This window comes from Solanum verrucosum, unplaced genomic scaffold (assembly GCF_900185275.1).
Source record: "Solanum verrucosum unplaced genomic scaffold, falcon-dt-bn FXZP01000252.1, whole genome shotgun sequence".
Taxonomy (NCBI): Eukaryota; Viridiplantae; Streptophyta; class Magnoliopsida; order Solanales; family Solanaceae; genus Solanum; species Solanum verrucosum.
Genome location: NW_026019988.1, coordinates 4,108,002 through 4,125,007, shown reverse-complemented (window position 1 = coordinate 4,125,007; position 17,006 = coordinate 4,108,002). Strand labels below are relative to the sequence as shown.

At 30.5% G+C, this 17,006-nt stretch overlaps 2 protein-coding genes and 1 long non-coding RNA gene across 4 annotated transcripts in view; 2 read left to right on the top strand and 1 right to left on the bottom strand.

Annotated features, from left to right (window-relative positions):
- LOC125819013 (uncharacterized) overlaps positions 1–17,006 on the top strand; it is a 513,298-nt gene that overhangs the window by 171,831 nt on the left and 324,461 nt on the right. The window lies entirely within an intron of this gene.
- The window catches only part of LOC125819033 (uncharacterized), a 231,012-nt gene that overhangs the window by 70,448 nt on the left and 143,558 nt on the right, over positions 1–17,006 (top strand). The window lies entirely within an intron of this gene.
- On the bottom strand, positions 11,290–14,157 carry LOC125818984 (scarecrow-like protein 14). The gene is made up of 2 exons (XM_049498494.1): positions 14,043–14,157; positions 11,290–13,601 (listed from the first exon to the last, which is right to left on the bottom strand). The coding sequence occupies exon 2, from the start codon at positions 13,594–13,596 to the stop codon at positions 11,401–11,403; it is 2,196 nt and encodes a 731-aa protein (XP_049354451.1). The 5' UTR covers positions 13,597–13,601; positions 14,043–14,157; the 3' UTR covers positions 11,290–11,400.

Here is a 17,006-nt window from a genome sequence, read left to right as displayed (position 1 = left end):
ATGCATCTCATAAAATTTGTCTTTAATTAAAAGCAAACCCTAAGACGACTTGACAAAAACTCAATAATAGACTAGACAAGAATTTATGATTTGATATGTATATAATGAAAACTTATTTCAATTTTGTGATAATTTTTATGAATGCCTAATTACAATTTTTTCAATGAAAGTACATAACTTGTGTCGTGTGACTTTTTAGATCTCAGAATATATGAATTAATCTCTAGTTCATTCCGCATCATAGCCTTTTTCACATTTAAAAGCTATAAAAGGAGGATTATATTCCACATCTTGAATTTTGCATGCATTGATCTACACTAGTGAAATATATATGAAGTGTGCACTTAAAAAAGTATAGTACACTTTAAAAAAATTCAATTAAATATTTACATATAAATTTTCTATGAAAGACTTCAAATTTGTGATTCTCAAACTCTTCAAAATCATTACTAGGAATTAATGTGTTGGCTTCTTTAATAATGATGCATTTTCTAATGATTCGATACATAATATACATCAATATATTTAAAGAGTTCAAAAAAAATTAAGATATGTTGCGGAAAAATCAAACTTCCAGTAAAGAGAAGAAGCAAATGAAAGGTTTTCATAAAATTTTCCGTAAAATAAAAAATGAAGTTTTCATTCTAAACATGCCAAATAATTAGCAACATAAATTTAATTACAAGCATATACTTCTTGTGTGTATGCATTTCTGGTACGGTTGAAAACTATATCACTATGTAAATAGCTTTTATACCATAATTATTAATTTAATTTGTTGTACCAGGTAACCTCATGTTATTATTTTCCAAGTTACTTATCTCATATTTTACCTATCTTAGACACCCTTAAATAATAATAAAAAATAGAGGCAAAGTTAAGATTTATAATGAAACCCTTAAACATGACGAAAGTACTATAACAAAAAATTAAAGAAGAAGGTGATAAATAATGTGATATTTATTAAAATTACCATGCTATAAACAAAACTGTTCTGAATAGTCATCTTTATATATATTACAAACTATATAACAAAAAAAAAACACTTACCCCTTCCAAATTTAATTTCATAGATGTATCAACAATTAATTTGGACTCTCCAGAAAATAATAATTAGCCATTCATTGCCGCTGCAGCATCATCAAGATTCTCACATCAAAAATAATTAATAGAGCCAATATATAGGAGCAAATTAATTAATTAATATTAATTAATCACTTTCACCCCATCGTGGAACTCTATATATTATACAAATCTATGTGAATCTTGAAGATGCTGCATCTGCAAAAATTGACTGAAAAAAACCCAAAAGCTTTAGAAAATAAATTGAAGATTTATTGGAAGAAAAAAAAAAGAGAGGAGAAAGGGAGAGATGGATGTTCAAAGGAGTCTAAAGAGGGTTCTATAAATAGTACTTAGGAGTGGGATAATAACACACGAAAAAAGAGAGTTTAATAATATACACCGTCAGTAAAAATAATTTTTATATCGTCACATCATATTTTTATTTGTCATAGCAGGTAATATGACTTATTTTTAAGATTCTAAATGACAAGTTTTAAATATGTCGATTTATCTGTAGATATTCTTTGAATGACCTGATGATTGATGTAACGTTATACTTAGAAATAAAGTTTAAGGTATTTACATTGATGGTGTTTATTCTATCATATTGTTTAGGAGCTTAATTATATATATCGTAATGTAATAATATTTACACCATCAGATTACTTTTATATGCTGTAATATATAATTTGTCTTATTTTCAAGATTAGAAATTTCATATTTTAAGAAGATTTACTTGTGAGTAATATTTTTTTTACATAATATATATAACTTAATTAATTGATAATTGAAATATGTTTGTATGTGGAATTAAGATTTTAAATAAAGGGAATTTAAAAATATGAAGAAGTAAATGCGAAAAAAATAAATAAAGCCAAAGAGATTCAATATCTTCTATATACCTAAAAATATGATGTTACATACGAAGTAATTTTTCGTCAAAAAAATTGATCAAATGAACCCCGGTATATATGTGAATGTAAACTAATTATATTTGTTACTACCAACAAGAGTTATAGTGAAGTGGTAAGTAATCCTTAATTCATCCTTAGCCAAAGATCTCGAATTCGAGTCACTTAGATATGAAGTCGCCTTTGTTAGTAGGTCACAATGTGATACTTTTCAATGCGTACTATGATGTTTTCAATTCATGTGATCGATAATGCAATTTTATTTTATTTTACCTTATGGATGTTGTGCGTTATAAGTGTATAGAACTCAAAATTTTAATTTAAAAATAAAATAGGTGTAGTAACAGTTAGACATCACAATCCATAGGTTACCAAAAAACTAATATTTTTTTACTGAGTCATCTCAATTTCCACATTCTGCACATATAATTATTGCTACTTATTATGGAAAAATAATAATTTACCAAGTAAAAGGTGACGTTTAGGTTTAGAATGTTTGTTGCGTCCTGTACAAGATGTTTTCAAAATTGACATCCTTATTTATGGGAAAATTGACGTCTCAACTTTTCTCTATAGTTTTTAAGGTTTGTTTGTGTTAATCCCTTTTTTTTTTTTTTTACCGTGGTTTCCGGGCGTCGCTTTGCGAACCCGACTAGCTGTACCCACCGGGTCCCGCTGTTTCAAGGCGGGTCCACCACGGTTAGTTCCACGGGGCCCTGGAGACGCGGCCGGTTTGTAATGCCTCCAGTGGCCCTGCTGGGGCTCGAACCGGCGACCTGAAGGACTTTGTCCCAGGCCTTTACCAGCTGAGCTACCCCTCAGGGTTGTTTGTGTTAATCCCTCGTTTTAACTTTAAACGTGTTACTAGGGTTTAAGACTTGTTTACTTATATATTCAACATTATCTTTTTAGTGTTTTGTTGATATGAGATTCGCTTAGAGTGTTACGTACATCCTTCCTTAGTGACCCAACGTCTTCGCTGAGGTTTATCCTACCATGATTTAAGGATGCATGCGAAGTGGTTATGATACAATATGTAACGGCGACCATGGTCCAACCATTAGGATATTATACTCTTTTTTGGACCTAGGCAAACACATATTTGACTCTTGGATTTTAATCTAAAAGACGCTTCAATAGTTGTTTCTAAAATCATTCTTATAAGATCTCTAACTTTCTTCTCCTATTTCGAAGTGAGATTGCCTAAGGTGTAATGTGCATTCCTTTTTCAAAGGGTTTTCCTCTATCATCGGTGTCATATACCCCCCCCCCCCTTGAGATTCAGTGTCCTCATTGTGGTTTTTCCCACCAACGTACCGATAAATACGCTTTTGGTGATACTATCCTTTTTGGGCCTATCACTCCATTGCTTATAAATAGCCAATTTGAGAAGCTTACAAAGCTTAGGGAAACCCCCTCTTAGGGTGTGTTCGGTAGGTAGGTTTTCAAAAATTTTAATATGTTCGATTGGTTAAAAAAATTTAGAAACAATTTCTCTAGAAAAAATAACAAATTCTTTAAAAATAAGAAAAATGCTTTCTTACTGAAAATAGGAAAAATGAATTTCACAAGTATCATTCCAAATTGATTATGTTTTCCCCGCACCTCACCCCATCCCCGTCACCTCATAAGTCTCATTACCAACTTCACCTCCACCTCCTATAATATTTGTCTAGATCATATAAATTTGATTCTTTTTACTTACATATCGTGTCAAAAAACATTTTTTTTTTGTAAAAAAATATTTTTTCTTCATACCGAACACATCCTAATTAATTTCCACAACAAGCACTTTTAACCCCCGCAAATTTTTTAGGCTTTTTGTAGTGCTTTACTCTTTGTAAAGTTAACGTCAAGTATAAGAACTTTTTGAAATTGACATCCATATTTATGGGAATAAACGTGTGAACTTTATCATCTTTTCTAAGACTTGCTTGTGTTAAGAGAACAAGTATTTAGAGGAAAAACAAATATATAATATTATTTTTATCAATTAATGCTAATATTTTTTTAAAATATAATTATGTAATAAGTGACCTAATTAGTAATTATATATATATAAGAGATTCAACCATATATTATTTTTCATAAAGTTAATGTCAAGTTTTATTTATTTATTTTGGAAATCCAATATAACCCATAATCGCTATAACTTTTGTCACAATCTTTATCCTTCGAGTTAGAACTTTGTGGTGAACACTTTATGTGCACTTGATAAACGCTCAATGTGTAATTCTGTAAACTACACGAAACAAGCCCTATGAAACAGACTCAACTTATAAGTCCAATGTGCACTAGAAGCACCGTATAATTTTTAGTTTTTAATGAGGTATATATATTATCTTTTTGGACGGACATCAAATTAACATAATGGTATTATTAATCCACATCTAACCTCCATAATGTGGTGACAAAACTTAAAAACCTCCAAAATAGTTAGTTAAATACCAACAAAAATAATATCGACCATTATATTCTAAAATAGTGCTAATATTAGGGGAAATGGTACAACGGGTGAATTATTATAGAGAACAAAGATTATTATTTTTATTGGGAAATTTCGAAAACAACATTTTCACCTTCACACAATAAGAATAAGATTTTATTTATACTTTAATCTCTCCGAATCACAACTTTGAAATTCCACTAATATGTTATGGGCCACAAAGTCGTGAATGATTAATTTTGAGTGCACGTATCTATGTGAAGTATACCCTAAATAAAGTATCTATAACAAATAACTTAGGCAATTTATTTCCAAAATTATGTTATATATATATAGTCAAATTGTCCAACTACATGATCTCAACATATTATGTTGATCAACTTGTTAGGGTTTTGCCCTGATTTTTTTACCTTATTTGAAGCTTATTTTTTCCTTAAAAGAAAAGACAAAACATTACCATAAATGTTTTTACTTTTCCGGAAAGGAAAATATAATATTCTTCCATATTTGGTTTATTCTTTCCGTAGAGGAAAAATTTGGAGATCTATAAATTGAAGATCCCTATTCTCATAGCATAACACAAGAACATCCACAATGTAGTCGTTTAAGAGTCTTGTTTGGGGAGATTTATTCTCTCTAAAGTTTCAATGTTTTTCTTTATATTAGTTTTGATATAATAATATTTTGATTTTTTAGTATAAGTTTTTGTTATCTGATTTATCAACTATATGATTTGCAAATTGTAAGCTTCCGCATGACGCCCAATCACCCTTCAGAACCCAACACAACTCACGATTATATAGCACTTCACATAAGATAAAAATATTTTAAGTTAAATGCAAATGCCTTTACCTTATTTTCTCCATAAATTAGAGTGGACTCAAATAATGTACAAGTATACAACAAAGCACATACATCAACATAAATTTTTGCTTACAAAAATGAATTCTGCAATTCACGAATTTAAATTTAATCTGACCACAATATAAATATCGTGTTGGGATATATACTATTATCCATATGTTAAGATATGATATTTATTATAGAATAAATATTAGTTTTAATAGATCATATATTCGTTTATTGTGTATGTTTACTTATATAGTAGATGATTTAGTGTGTAGAGTTTTAGCTTATACACAAAAGATTAAATCATCGGTTCTTATAAGTATGGAATTTTTTGTTCACAATCTAGGATGGAAATTGGACTTGCCATCGGTACGATTGTAGCACAAGATTATATGTAATTTATCTTGATTATGGGAACGGTATAGTTCCAACTTCTTGTGCTAGTGCATTTTGTATGTATTGAACGGGACCAAGTAGAGATAGTTGTTTTAGACTATCTGACAAAAAACATATTCTCTAAACTATATTAGATGTACCTATATTCTTAATCCTAATATAACTATTGTGATCTGTATATATTAATTATCCTTTTGATTTATTAAAAGGTGAGATTTTGAGATGGGTCAATATGTCTGGTAAATTGGATGATAATAATATATATTGGTGAAATAATGAGTTAGTTGATGAAATTTATGTCTCGTTATAGAGAATGATTGATATGCCTTTTTGAGAAAATTATAAGTTTTGATCGTGTCAAACCTTGTAAGTGGATTTATGAATCCGACACGTGAAATAAGTTAAGCAGTGCTCTAAAAGAAATTAATCATTGAATTAATTCGTCAGTAATTTAATTTATTGATTAGTATCTATAATCTTAACATGGAGAATTACATAAGTGTTTAATGGGGAATTACAAAATATAAATAAAGGAGTGCAATTACGAATTTCTAGTGGAATGATTTGTAATTTATTATGGTAAGAATAATTCAAATTATTATTTGGAATTATTTCCATAATAGGAAGCCTCAGTAATTAATTATGTGGTCCCTACAGTACTCATATTTAACTAGAACTCAAAATCCTAATTCTAAAGGGAAAAAGGGGAGATGTGTTAGTTTTAAAAGAAAACTAGCGTGTATTTTCGGTTGAAAAAAAATAATTGTGTTTTGGTTCTCCTCTTTAGACTGGGAAGAAATCTCTATAATTAAGGATTCTTCTAACCCTAAAAAGATTGAAGGTTTCTATTCATACTTGCCCACCCAAGTATTGAGAGAGTTCGGATGTGAACTTGGAATCACTGTAGAAGACCATAGCTATTGTCTATATTGTAGATTCTCTTGAAGGTCTGTCTATCTTGGGGATTCGCTTGAAGGTATATGCTCACGCTTCAAGAGGTAATTTTCTTGAATTACATTTCAGTATGTTTGTCTTCTAGTATATTATATGTGTTCTAGCATAAACAATATTGATTATCTATTATTCATGTAAGCAGTAAGATTAAGTATGCTTACGATGTGCATATAGTTTTCCAACATATCGAACATCAGACAAAATGATAATTTAAAAAAACAAAGCACATGTAAAACTATTGTACCAAATGACAAAGCCCAAACATAGGTGGTTGGATTTTCGAAAATGTCAAAGGTTTGTAGTTGATGAGAGGTTAAATCAACAAAGTCTAAAAGGAAATGATGTTGTCTGGATATATGCATTAAACATGAAGGCAATATAATGCATCATATTTTCATCGTACTACTTTTTGTTTTTTACTATTTCTCTAGTAGAGTTAGGTCCATGTCCAACATCTCCCTTTTTTCGATTTTTACTCAATATTCGTTACTTATTTTAAGATCTGATAAATATATATTTGTGTAGGAAAATTTCACGTTAAAGAGTAAAATGTGCTTTTATAAAAACAATTTATAAATTAAATCCAAGGGTTGAAATGTCTAATATCTTCCATCGATGAATATACGGATTTTTCAGTTATAAAGGTTGAATATATATTTCTTTTATATACTTCCTATTTTCTTTTTAGTTTGTCCAATCAAAATGATACATATATTTATGTAATAGAAATAATTTAATTTTAATTTTTTATTTTGCTTTTAATAAAATAATTTATGATAGACAAAAATATCATTTATATAAAATTTGTTTTAATCAGATGTTACAGAAATCCTTCGCTATCTTTTAAATTTGTGGCAAGTCAAACACAATCACATGAAAAATGATTGGAATGGATATTTTATCTTCATCTTTGACATATAAATTTCACATCTCCTATTTGATGTTTAATCATTTTTAATTCTTTCTTAATCCATCTCATAATCAAATTGAGACTCGCGAGATTGAAGTTGAGAATCGCGAATATGAAATTTCAAACCTACCGGGTTTGAAGTTAGGTTCTACCAAAGCCCAATTTTAGGCCCAAATTATAATGGCCCAAATCAAAGTGATTGAACCCCTAAAAGTCATTATTTCAGAGCCCAAGTTTACTAGACCATTCAGACTTCAAAGTGGCCTACATAAAATATAGATATATACACAATTATGTATCAAAAATATGTTAATATACAAAAAAATATATATGTATATATTAGCTACATTATTATTTTTGTGAACAACTATTTATGTCAAATTCTCTTTTTCTTTTTAGGTACAAAAGTACATTTGAAACACTTAAACTATATTCAAAAGCAAGTATCATATATCCTCTTAAATTAAATTTTGTAACAACTTATAGCAATCCTAGACAATGAAGCCTTTCTGAAGATTGATTTGTATATCAGACAAGTACTAATTTACATTCAATCTTCTGTAAATGGAATTTTTTTTGTTGAGAACGTTGCCCTTAGAAATGAGTCCTGCAATGACCAATTCAGATTTAATTAAATTCTAATGTAAATATCGGACACTTCACTTTATAATGCTTCATTATGACAATATGTTCCCTCGGAATTAAGGTACACATATAGCAAAAGTTAAAGGTGGATACAAAAAAAAATTGGAATAATTATTGAGACAATTTGTGTGCACTTTCACTAATTTTTTGGGTTAATCTATTACCTTTCACCAGCACAGGTGATTCAGAACCTTTGGTTGTCAAAACTTAGACAAAAAGTTCATCTCTGCTGTAATTTGAACCTGCGACTTTGATGTTCTCTATTCGCTTCATTGACGACTAGGCCACCTACTTGGATAAAAATATTAGAGGTGAATCCACAATTTTAAAAATGGTATAAGTATTGCTTAATTTTAAAATGCATTATTTACTATTATTAAACCACACAAAACTAGTGCTCTATGTACCTGTATTTTCAAGTGAAATAGTGAGAAGACAACCACCATTTTACATTTTAGAATATTAATTTTAAAGTTAACCTATTAGGTAGTAGAGTAATCAATCCATTAGCAAACTAAAAAAGTTCTATACTTGGGAAATATTTTGTAAGCTAAAGCATAAAATCCCAAGTATGCTCTATCAAATTCCACTTTGCTTAGACCTTATTTGTGTAGCTTAAATATGTTGAAAAGTTTTGGCATTATTTATTATGTCAAGAAAGATTCCATTGATTTGTCTCTTTGTTGTTAAGTTATTTGAATAAAATAATGGAAAAATGATCTGGTTAAGCAAACATATATTAGTTAATTAGTCATTATAGCTATAGTTTTAGTTAATTACTACTCGTGATCAATATTCAATTATAATTACGTGGGATGGAGTTTCGAGTTTATAAAATTTGCCCGTTTGTATAATTCGTAATTTATATAATATAATTTGTATAGCTTTTACATAGTGTAATTTTGTATAATATAATTTGTATAACTTTTATATAGTGTAATTTTGTATAATATAATTTATATAACTATTTAAAGTTCAAATGTTTGTATTTGTATAAATACTTTATTTCAAGTTTAGACAAAAATAACTTAATTATACAAACATACCTGCGAATTATATTAATCCACATATTTTTGAACTCTCCCACAATTTAGTCATGCTTGAATGTTCCTACCAGTTTTTTTAAATTAAATTAGACTTGGAAAATAGTGTGAGAAAAATGCAAAACTCAATACAAATCATGTCTTATCTTATGCAAAATAAGACATGCTTTGTGACCTAGTCTCCATAATTAACTGCTCACCTAATCTTCCTAATTTCTTCAATCAACTAATTATCCCCCATTAATTAATCTCCTATAATATAATAAGAGTTCATGACCAAATTCCTTTTTCATCAACCAATAGACCAACACTTATTACCATTTGTTGACATAATAACCCAATGATTTTTGTTGTGATGGGATGGTTGAAATTCATACATCCTTAATTAAAAGTCTCGATTTCGAATTCTAGGAATGAAAAAATCTTGTTGGGGGCACCGCCCTAGAAATAGCGTTGCAAAGTGAGGATCCAAATTTTATTAAATTCCAATACAAATATTGAATATCGGGTGGAGAAAAAATGACGTCCACCTTACCCCCACAGGCAACCAAGAGAAAAAAGATTTAAAAGTTCACACGCTTGAACTAAAAGTCAATATTTAGGATGATGGCATTATGTTTAAGCATATATTTGTCAAGATTAGGATGATGGCGTTATATTCTTGATCCATTTACCAAAAAGGATAGCTCGGTGCATTAAATTTCTGCTATGTGCAAGATTGGAGAACCAAAATCGCATTGAATTTATTGTAGTAAAAGCAAGCAATGTGCGAGTTTGAAGAACCACCGAACCACATTAAATCTAATAGTTTCCCAACCTTTTTACAAGGTTGTTTTCATGACCTGAAACAATAATCTCTGAGTTATCGTAATTGAGACATTCTTGAGGGCCTCTATAGGCCCGAGTTAGCACCTTACATGTCGTGCGCTTAATTTACACATTACAAGTTGTGCTCTTATGACTAGACCAAAACGGACGTCAAAATCAACTCGTACCGTTACGCTTAGGCATCTCTTCCATCACTATTGTTGAATATGAATTATAATATTAAAACCTTAGAATCGTTCTCGTTTGTATATAAAAGTTGCAACGACTTAGCAACATATAGTAGATTAATCAACTTGGTGAACAAGTTTGTTAAAGGCATGATTTTAATAAGAGAATCTTTATACACAAGTCAACTAACAAAGAGATATAAGCAAAGTACATTTTCTCCTAGGAATAATAAACTCATCATAAAGTTGACAAATTCAACATCAATTCCAAATACTATAAACTATAAAGTATGAAGTTAATTCAAATCATACTTCTAGAAAGTAGATGTACCACTGTTATCAAAGGCGAAAAGCGCAAAAAAAAAAAAGAAGCAGATAAGTATGTGTCATTCCAAGACTAACAATTTAAGCACGAATAACAAATATCAATTATTAAGTTGTCTTTTTAAGAACTACACAAACCGCAAGAAAAAGTATGTCTTAGAGACTTGATGACGACACTGAAGCGCCTGCTAAGCAAGGGTAAGATGTGAAATTGCAGAATATAGGCATTTGACACTCATCCTATATTAGTAGTGATACCAATGGAAATTCTCCAGTGATCATTTTAACTGCTATAACTTTAGGCATAGTCAATCACAGATGTAAAATACAAATGAAGGAGTAGGCCTTTCATGCCATACGATCAATTTAATCGCCTATCGGCTCACACTTTTTCACATGTCACGAGAAAAATAAGTTCTGGGGAAAAGGTTTTGTTACCGGGCTATGTTGTCAGTTAACAGCTACATTGACAACAAACACTACCGAGTTATTGCAACGGAGAAGATGAGGAAGCAAATTCCAAGTTCTGCTCCCGCTTATCCTTGTGCAGAGCCATGACATAACCTTTGCGTTGTGCCAATTACATTTATGCTATAATCAAGTCCATGCAAAGTTGTCTGCAGAAGGAAAAATATTCGGTTTTTAACATTTAACCTAGAATCAAATCCATGCAAAGGTGCAAGATTTGTCTGGCAGAAACAAGAAAATAGTTATTTTCTATTGGAAACCGAAGTGGCTAAACATTATTAAAACAATACCTTTGTCCTTCAGAAGGGCCAGCACCATAGACGATTTCACTGTTGAGGGGCAGAGGCCAAGCCTTGCGGATGAACTTGCTCCTTCACGAGTAATGAGAAGAGATTCAAAGAGATCCCTTCCAGGTTGAAGCTGCATACATGATACGACCTTTCCATCCCTGCAGTAGCCACTTACCATCTACATCAATCACGAAATCCTTGTGGTACGCCTTTACACGATCTTTTGCCACCCTCAAGATCTCCTCGTTCAAAGGAAGCTGCCTAAAACCAGCCCTTATATTTCTGACCTGCCATTGTTTATATGTTTCTGGTCTCTCAATCCTCTCAGCAGCTTCACACGCTACAACATTCATTGCCTCCCTGCCAAATATTAACTTTTCAACCAGCAATCTCTCAGGAATTTCACGGGGAATGTTAGCTTCAAGCATATCAAACACTGACGAGTAATGAAAAAGTGCCTCCCGGAATCGTGTGATAAAGAAAGGAGCATTATAAGCACCGTTTACGATCCCCTGTACGTAAACATCAGGATTTAACTTCCGGATGAGATTCAATACAATATCCCTAGGACTATTTACCACCACAGTCTCATCGAGTAGATTCCTGAACCGATACATGCAGTTTACTGCAAGAACCTCATCCTTCTGGATCTTAAGATCCTCCACTTTAATTGTCTCCCACTTCTGTGCTATAGCTATGAACTCAAATGGAACATTGAAACTCTCAGCATAATCAGCTAACCTCCTCCCCGTTTCCTCAACCCTCTCTGCTGGTCGGAAACCAGGATTTGGAAAGTCTATCCCAGTTATCCGGAGCTTGGGAGGTCCACCTGGTCTACGAGAGAGACGTTGTATGAAGCAGGGCCACTGGAAGCCATACATGATACCAAAATCTATGATATGCACTGTTGATGCCGTTTCAGCTACATTCATAATTGTTTTATTTGAGAAGAAGTTAAAGAGTTTTCTAAATGGGCAGGCAGCAAGAAATAGCTGGTAAGCTTTTAAGATATCAGCTGCTGATGTAGGCATCGAAATAAAATCGGTATAAATCTGAGTACCGGAACCAGCCATCCGTGCCTCAAGACCATTGGCGAAATAATGGGCCACCCTCTGCATCCCATCCCCTGTCGGAGAAGAATTCTGCCTAATCTGCTTCAGAAACTCATTTGCTGTCCTTCGATCATCTGCAGCAACAGCTTGTGCACAAAGTGTCAAGATGGTTCTTAAGTCTACTGCATCTCTTTTACCCCCCTGTTTCTTTCCACGGGACTTCCTACCGTTAGATCCCTTTGGAAGGACGTTCTCTGGAGCATGCTTACTTGATACTACCTGCCAGGACTCACGAAGAGCAGATTCATTTTTCCCTCCACTGCATAGCAACACTTTATCAAACAAGTCTGATCGAACAGTTGATTCATAGAAAACTGCAGATTGCTTGTTACTTCTCTCTTCCATAACATCAACATCATCATCATGAATGTTTTTCTTCCCTCTCGATCCTTTGGGAGATTTCTGTTTCCCATGATTCTCCACCTTCTCCACTGCATCTTTTCCGTTTTCATTATCCTCCTTCACCACTACATTATACCTTACATCAAGGAGCAAACTATTGCCTGTAGGAAGGAACTTACTTGCTTCCTCGACACCTTTCTTAAACTGCATGATCGACTCACTATCACTAAATATGTCCGGAATCTGAATTGAGCTCACAGGCGAATCCACATGTGCATCAGTGACAGTTCCGGAGCTACTTGGCGAACTGAGCGATGACTGAGAAGTCCCAGAATCAACAGCAAATTGTTGAGTATGTGAAGAGTCAACATCACCAAGATCAGGATTCCAATTTGGGCATAGTAAACCATCAGTAACATCACTTCCACAACTATAGTAATTATTACTACTAGAGTCCACACCGTAACGTCCATCCTGACCTAAATCAAGAATGGGAGACGGAGGGTACTTCTCTCCAATAACTTCGTAAAATGATCTTTCAGCAGCTTGAAGAGCTGCAGATTCTTGAAACATACATGTCTTCTCTTCAATATTCTCTTCCATAAGCATTTGGCTAATATACTTAAGCACTACATCACTAAAATCATAATCCTCATGATAGTTATCCATAGCTGATGGAACGAAATCAACGGGTTCTAGATTTTGTTCAACTAAAGCATCACTAACTCTAAGATGATTAATCAGATTCAGATCTTGAAAAAATGGCTTATCATCATCCTCATCCTTTAATTGAATTCCAGATGTTGCATCATATAACCCCTTATAGTTTCTACTATCCATGACCATTTATTCTGCAAGAAAACAACAACCCAAATCCCCATAACACATCAACAACACAAAAATTTTACTAATTATAGAAGTGCCACCCAAAACAAAAAAAATCTCAAAACAACAAACTAGCACTAAATTCAAGATTAAGAAAACACCCTTTTGTTTTAACACAAAAAATACATTATTACTCGAAATGGGTAATTGAGTTTTAGCATAAAAATGATATCTTTATCAACAAATTCCTAAGAAAAAGCAAAACTAATGCTATCAGTAACAGTTTTTCTAAAAAGGGTGTATTCTTAATCTCATAAACAGTGCTGAAAATCAATAATTACAAAGATTAAGCATTCAATTAAGGATAAATTACTTCAAAACTTGATACAGTGTGTACATATATATATGTATATATATAATTATAATAAGTATTTACTGTATAAAATGATGAAGAAAAGGAGAAGTACCTGTGATTCTGAGAAATCCCAGATGGATAAAAAAAGTGAAGAAAAAAAAGGAGATAATCAGAGCGGCGGTGCTGGAAAAAAATTGTGCCACTTGCTTTAGACTCATATTTAAATAGGTATAAACAGTATAAAAGATTTGAGAGAGAAGATCTCAGCCATTGAAATCACAAAATCTGAGGGCGGGGGGTGGTGGGGAGGGGTGGGGAGGGAAGGGGGAGGGGAATTGAATATAATAAATTTAATGCATTCGAAAATGCATTTGCTAAGGACTACTATTCATAATAATAAAATTTAATTATTCACTCGATATTCGATATTCGATATTCATATTAGGGTCCGACCATTTCGAATTCAGGTTGTGTAGGACTCCATTAGGGGAGGAAGCGCTACCTATCAACTATCAAGGATTTTTTCAAGAAGCAAGCACAACAACTTCCCCACATTTGTTGATACTCCCTCTTTCCAACAATAATTGTCTATTTTATGAAATCAATGGATAATTTTACACTTAGTTCTTAATTTACCCTTATCATTAATTATAAAAAAAATTCTAGGGTAATGCTAAATGGCCAGAAATTTGAAAAAACTATAATATATTTTTTATTTTAAAATAAATTGATTTTTTTTTTCATTTTTTAGTTAAAAGGTATTAAAGTTAAAAGGGTAAAAATGTTATTAAAAAAAAAGGTAAAATACCATTCTGGCCAAAAGGATTTTTTTTTTTTCCCTATTACATTTTTCAAGACATTATATTCCCTTTTTGCTAGAAAATTTGGCCATAATAGTAATATAACATATTTCACACTATTTTATTTTACCTTTTTGAACATTTTTACCCTTTTAACTTTACTACATTTTAATTAAAAAATAAAAAAAAATAGTTTATTTTAAAATAAACGAATATAATAGACTTTTTAAATTTCTGGCTAAATTTTCTGGCCATTTATCATTACCCTTTATTATATTTAAAAGGTGATACAGTAAGATTACTCTTCTATTTATAATTTTTAAGAAATGTGCAAAGTTAGTGGACAACTATTGTTGGACATAGAAATTAGTTAATTATTGTTGGTTGATAATAACAAAAAATTAATTAATAAAAAAATTAAATTTATTTAGCATATATTTGATCTTTTTGACAAAGTTCAAAGCTATATTTAATCTTCTCATAAATGCCCCTAATTTATTTATTTTTGCATATACCAAAAATAAATTACAATATAGCTCCAATTTCCTGCTCTTTTTTCTTTTTTATTCACATGTCTTTCTTTTAATTTTTCATATTTTTACACGAAAAAAATAAAATAAGAAATTGAAATATTGATAAGCAAATCATCTATAAGGGAGATATTTAAAAACTCAAACTTGCCATTGAATTAAAAAGAATCACAAAATATTTATGTGTAAGGATGATCAAATATACCTATGAACATTATTAGACAAATCAAATATACTTTAATTTAGATTTTTTAAATTAAAAAATTTATAATTTCTTTTACTTTCATCTAAATGAAAATAAATATTAGGATCATTTATGTAATGAAAAAGATATACATATGCGAGTTCCTTATTTTTATATAAAATGAATATGTCAACTTTAATATATTACATAATTGACGGATATATCTACTCATTTCCCTTTTACATGTTGGGAATATTTCGAATCCCACAAAATTAGGTGGTATCTTTTTATTTGAAAATTGAAATAAGCACGTGCAAAGTATAATGAATTTTGGCTTAAAACAATACTATCTCCGTTCCTTTTTAGTTGTTATGTTGAGTTTTTCGAAAGTCAATTTGATTAATTTTTAAAATTAAATTAGATTATATTAGTTCGATATATTAAGCTAAATTTTTTAGATATTTCAAAACTATACAAAAAGTACTATAAATTGAAATTTTTTACATATCAATATGATGAAAAAATACATCATAAAATATTAATCAAAGTTCTATCGTTTAACTCTAAAATAAAAAACTATAACAACTAAAAGGGAAGAGGAAATATCTCTGTGTTTCCACGGTTGAAATTGGTGAAAGCGCTCCGATATAGAATTTATTTTTTAATATAAATTTAATTTAATTGATTTTTAATATGAATATATGATATTGAAAAAAATAAATATTGAAATTGGCAACCTCAATTAAATAAGACAAAATAGGTATTCTAAAAATTTCTTTATATATTTTAGTTATTTGTCTTTTGCAATTATAAGGTTATAGTACCTTGTAATTCCTTTGTGATCTCATAATGAGTAGATCAGATTTCCTCTCAGAGATGACTGTTTTAATACCTACATTATTAATAATATATATGTAATTATATTTTCATTTTTATTCACTCAAAATTAATAGAAATCAAATTTTAGTGTCTCACTAATTTGAATACAATGAAATCATCAAAATTCATTTAATATAAGACAATTGCGTCAAGTCGGAAATTTTATTAAGAAAAATCAAAATATATACAACATAATTAATGTATGAATTATCACATAACTTACATAAATATTATTTATTTATTTATATACACAAAGCAAATTAGTAACCAAACAATGTACAAAACAATAATAATAAAAATTTCTATCATAATTAATTCCCCATGCTAAACAACCAAATTAGCACTAAAGTGTAGTATAATACAAGTCTTTTACACCTAAATTACTCGTTTTTATCATAGTTCATTAATATGTGGTTCCTATTTTCAATTCGTATTTTATTAAATTATAATAAAATTAATATAATTTGGTTTCTGTGATGCCACGTACTCCAATACCACTTTCCTATAGTAATGTCACTCTCTTTAAATAAAATCCAAATAATAGGAGACAAAAATGTAGATACAAAATTCGATAAAGATAATGAAGTTTTGATGTCTCCTCAATTTTTCTGACACAAAATATACTTCATTAATTAATCTTATAATTGTATAATAGTCCCTCCGAATATTTTTACTTGTCTGCT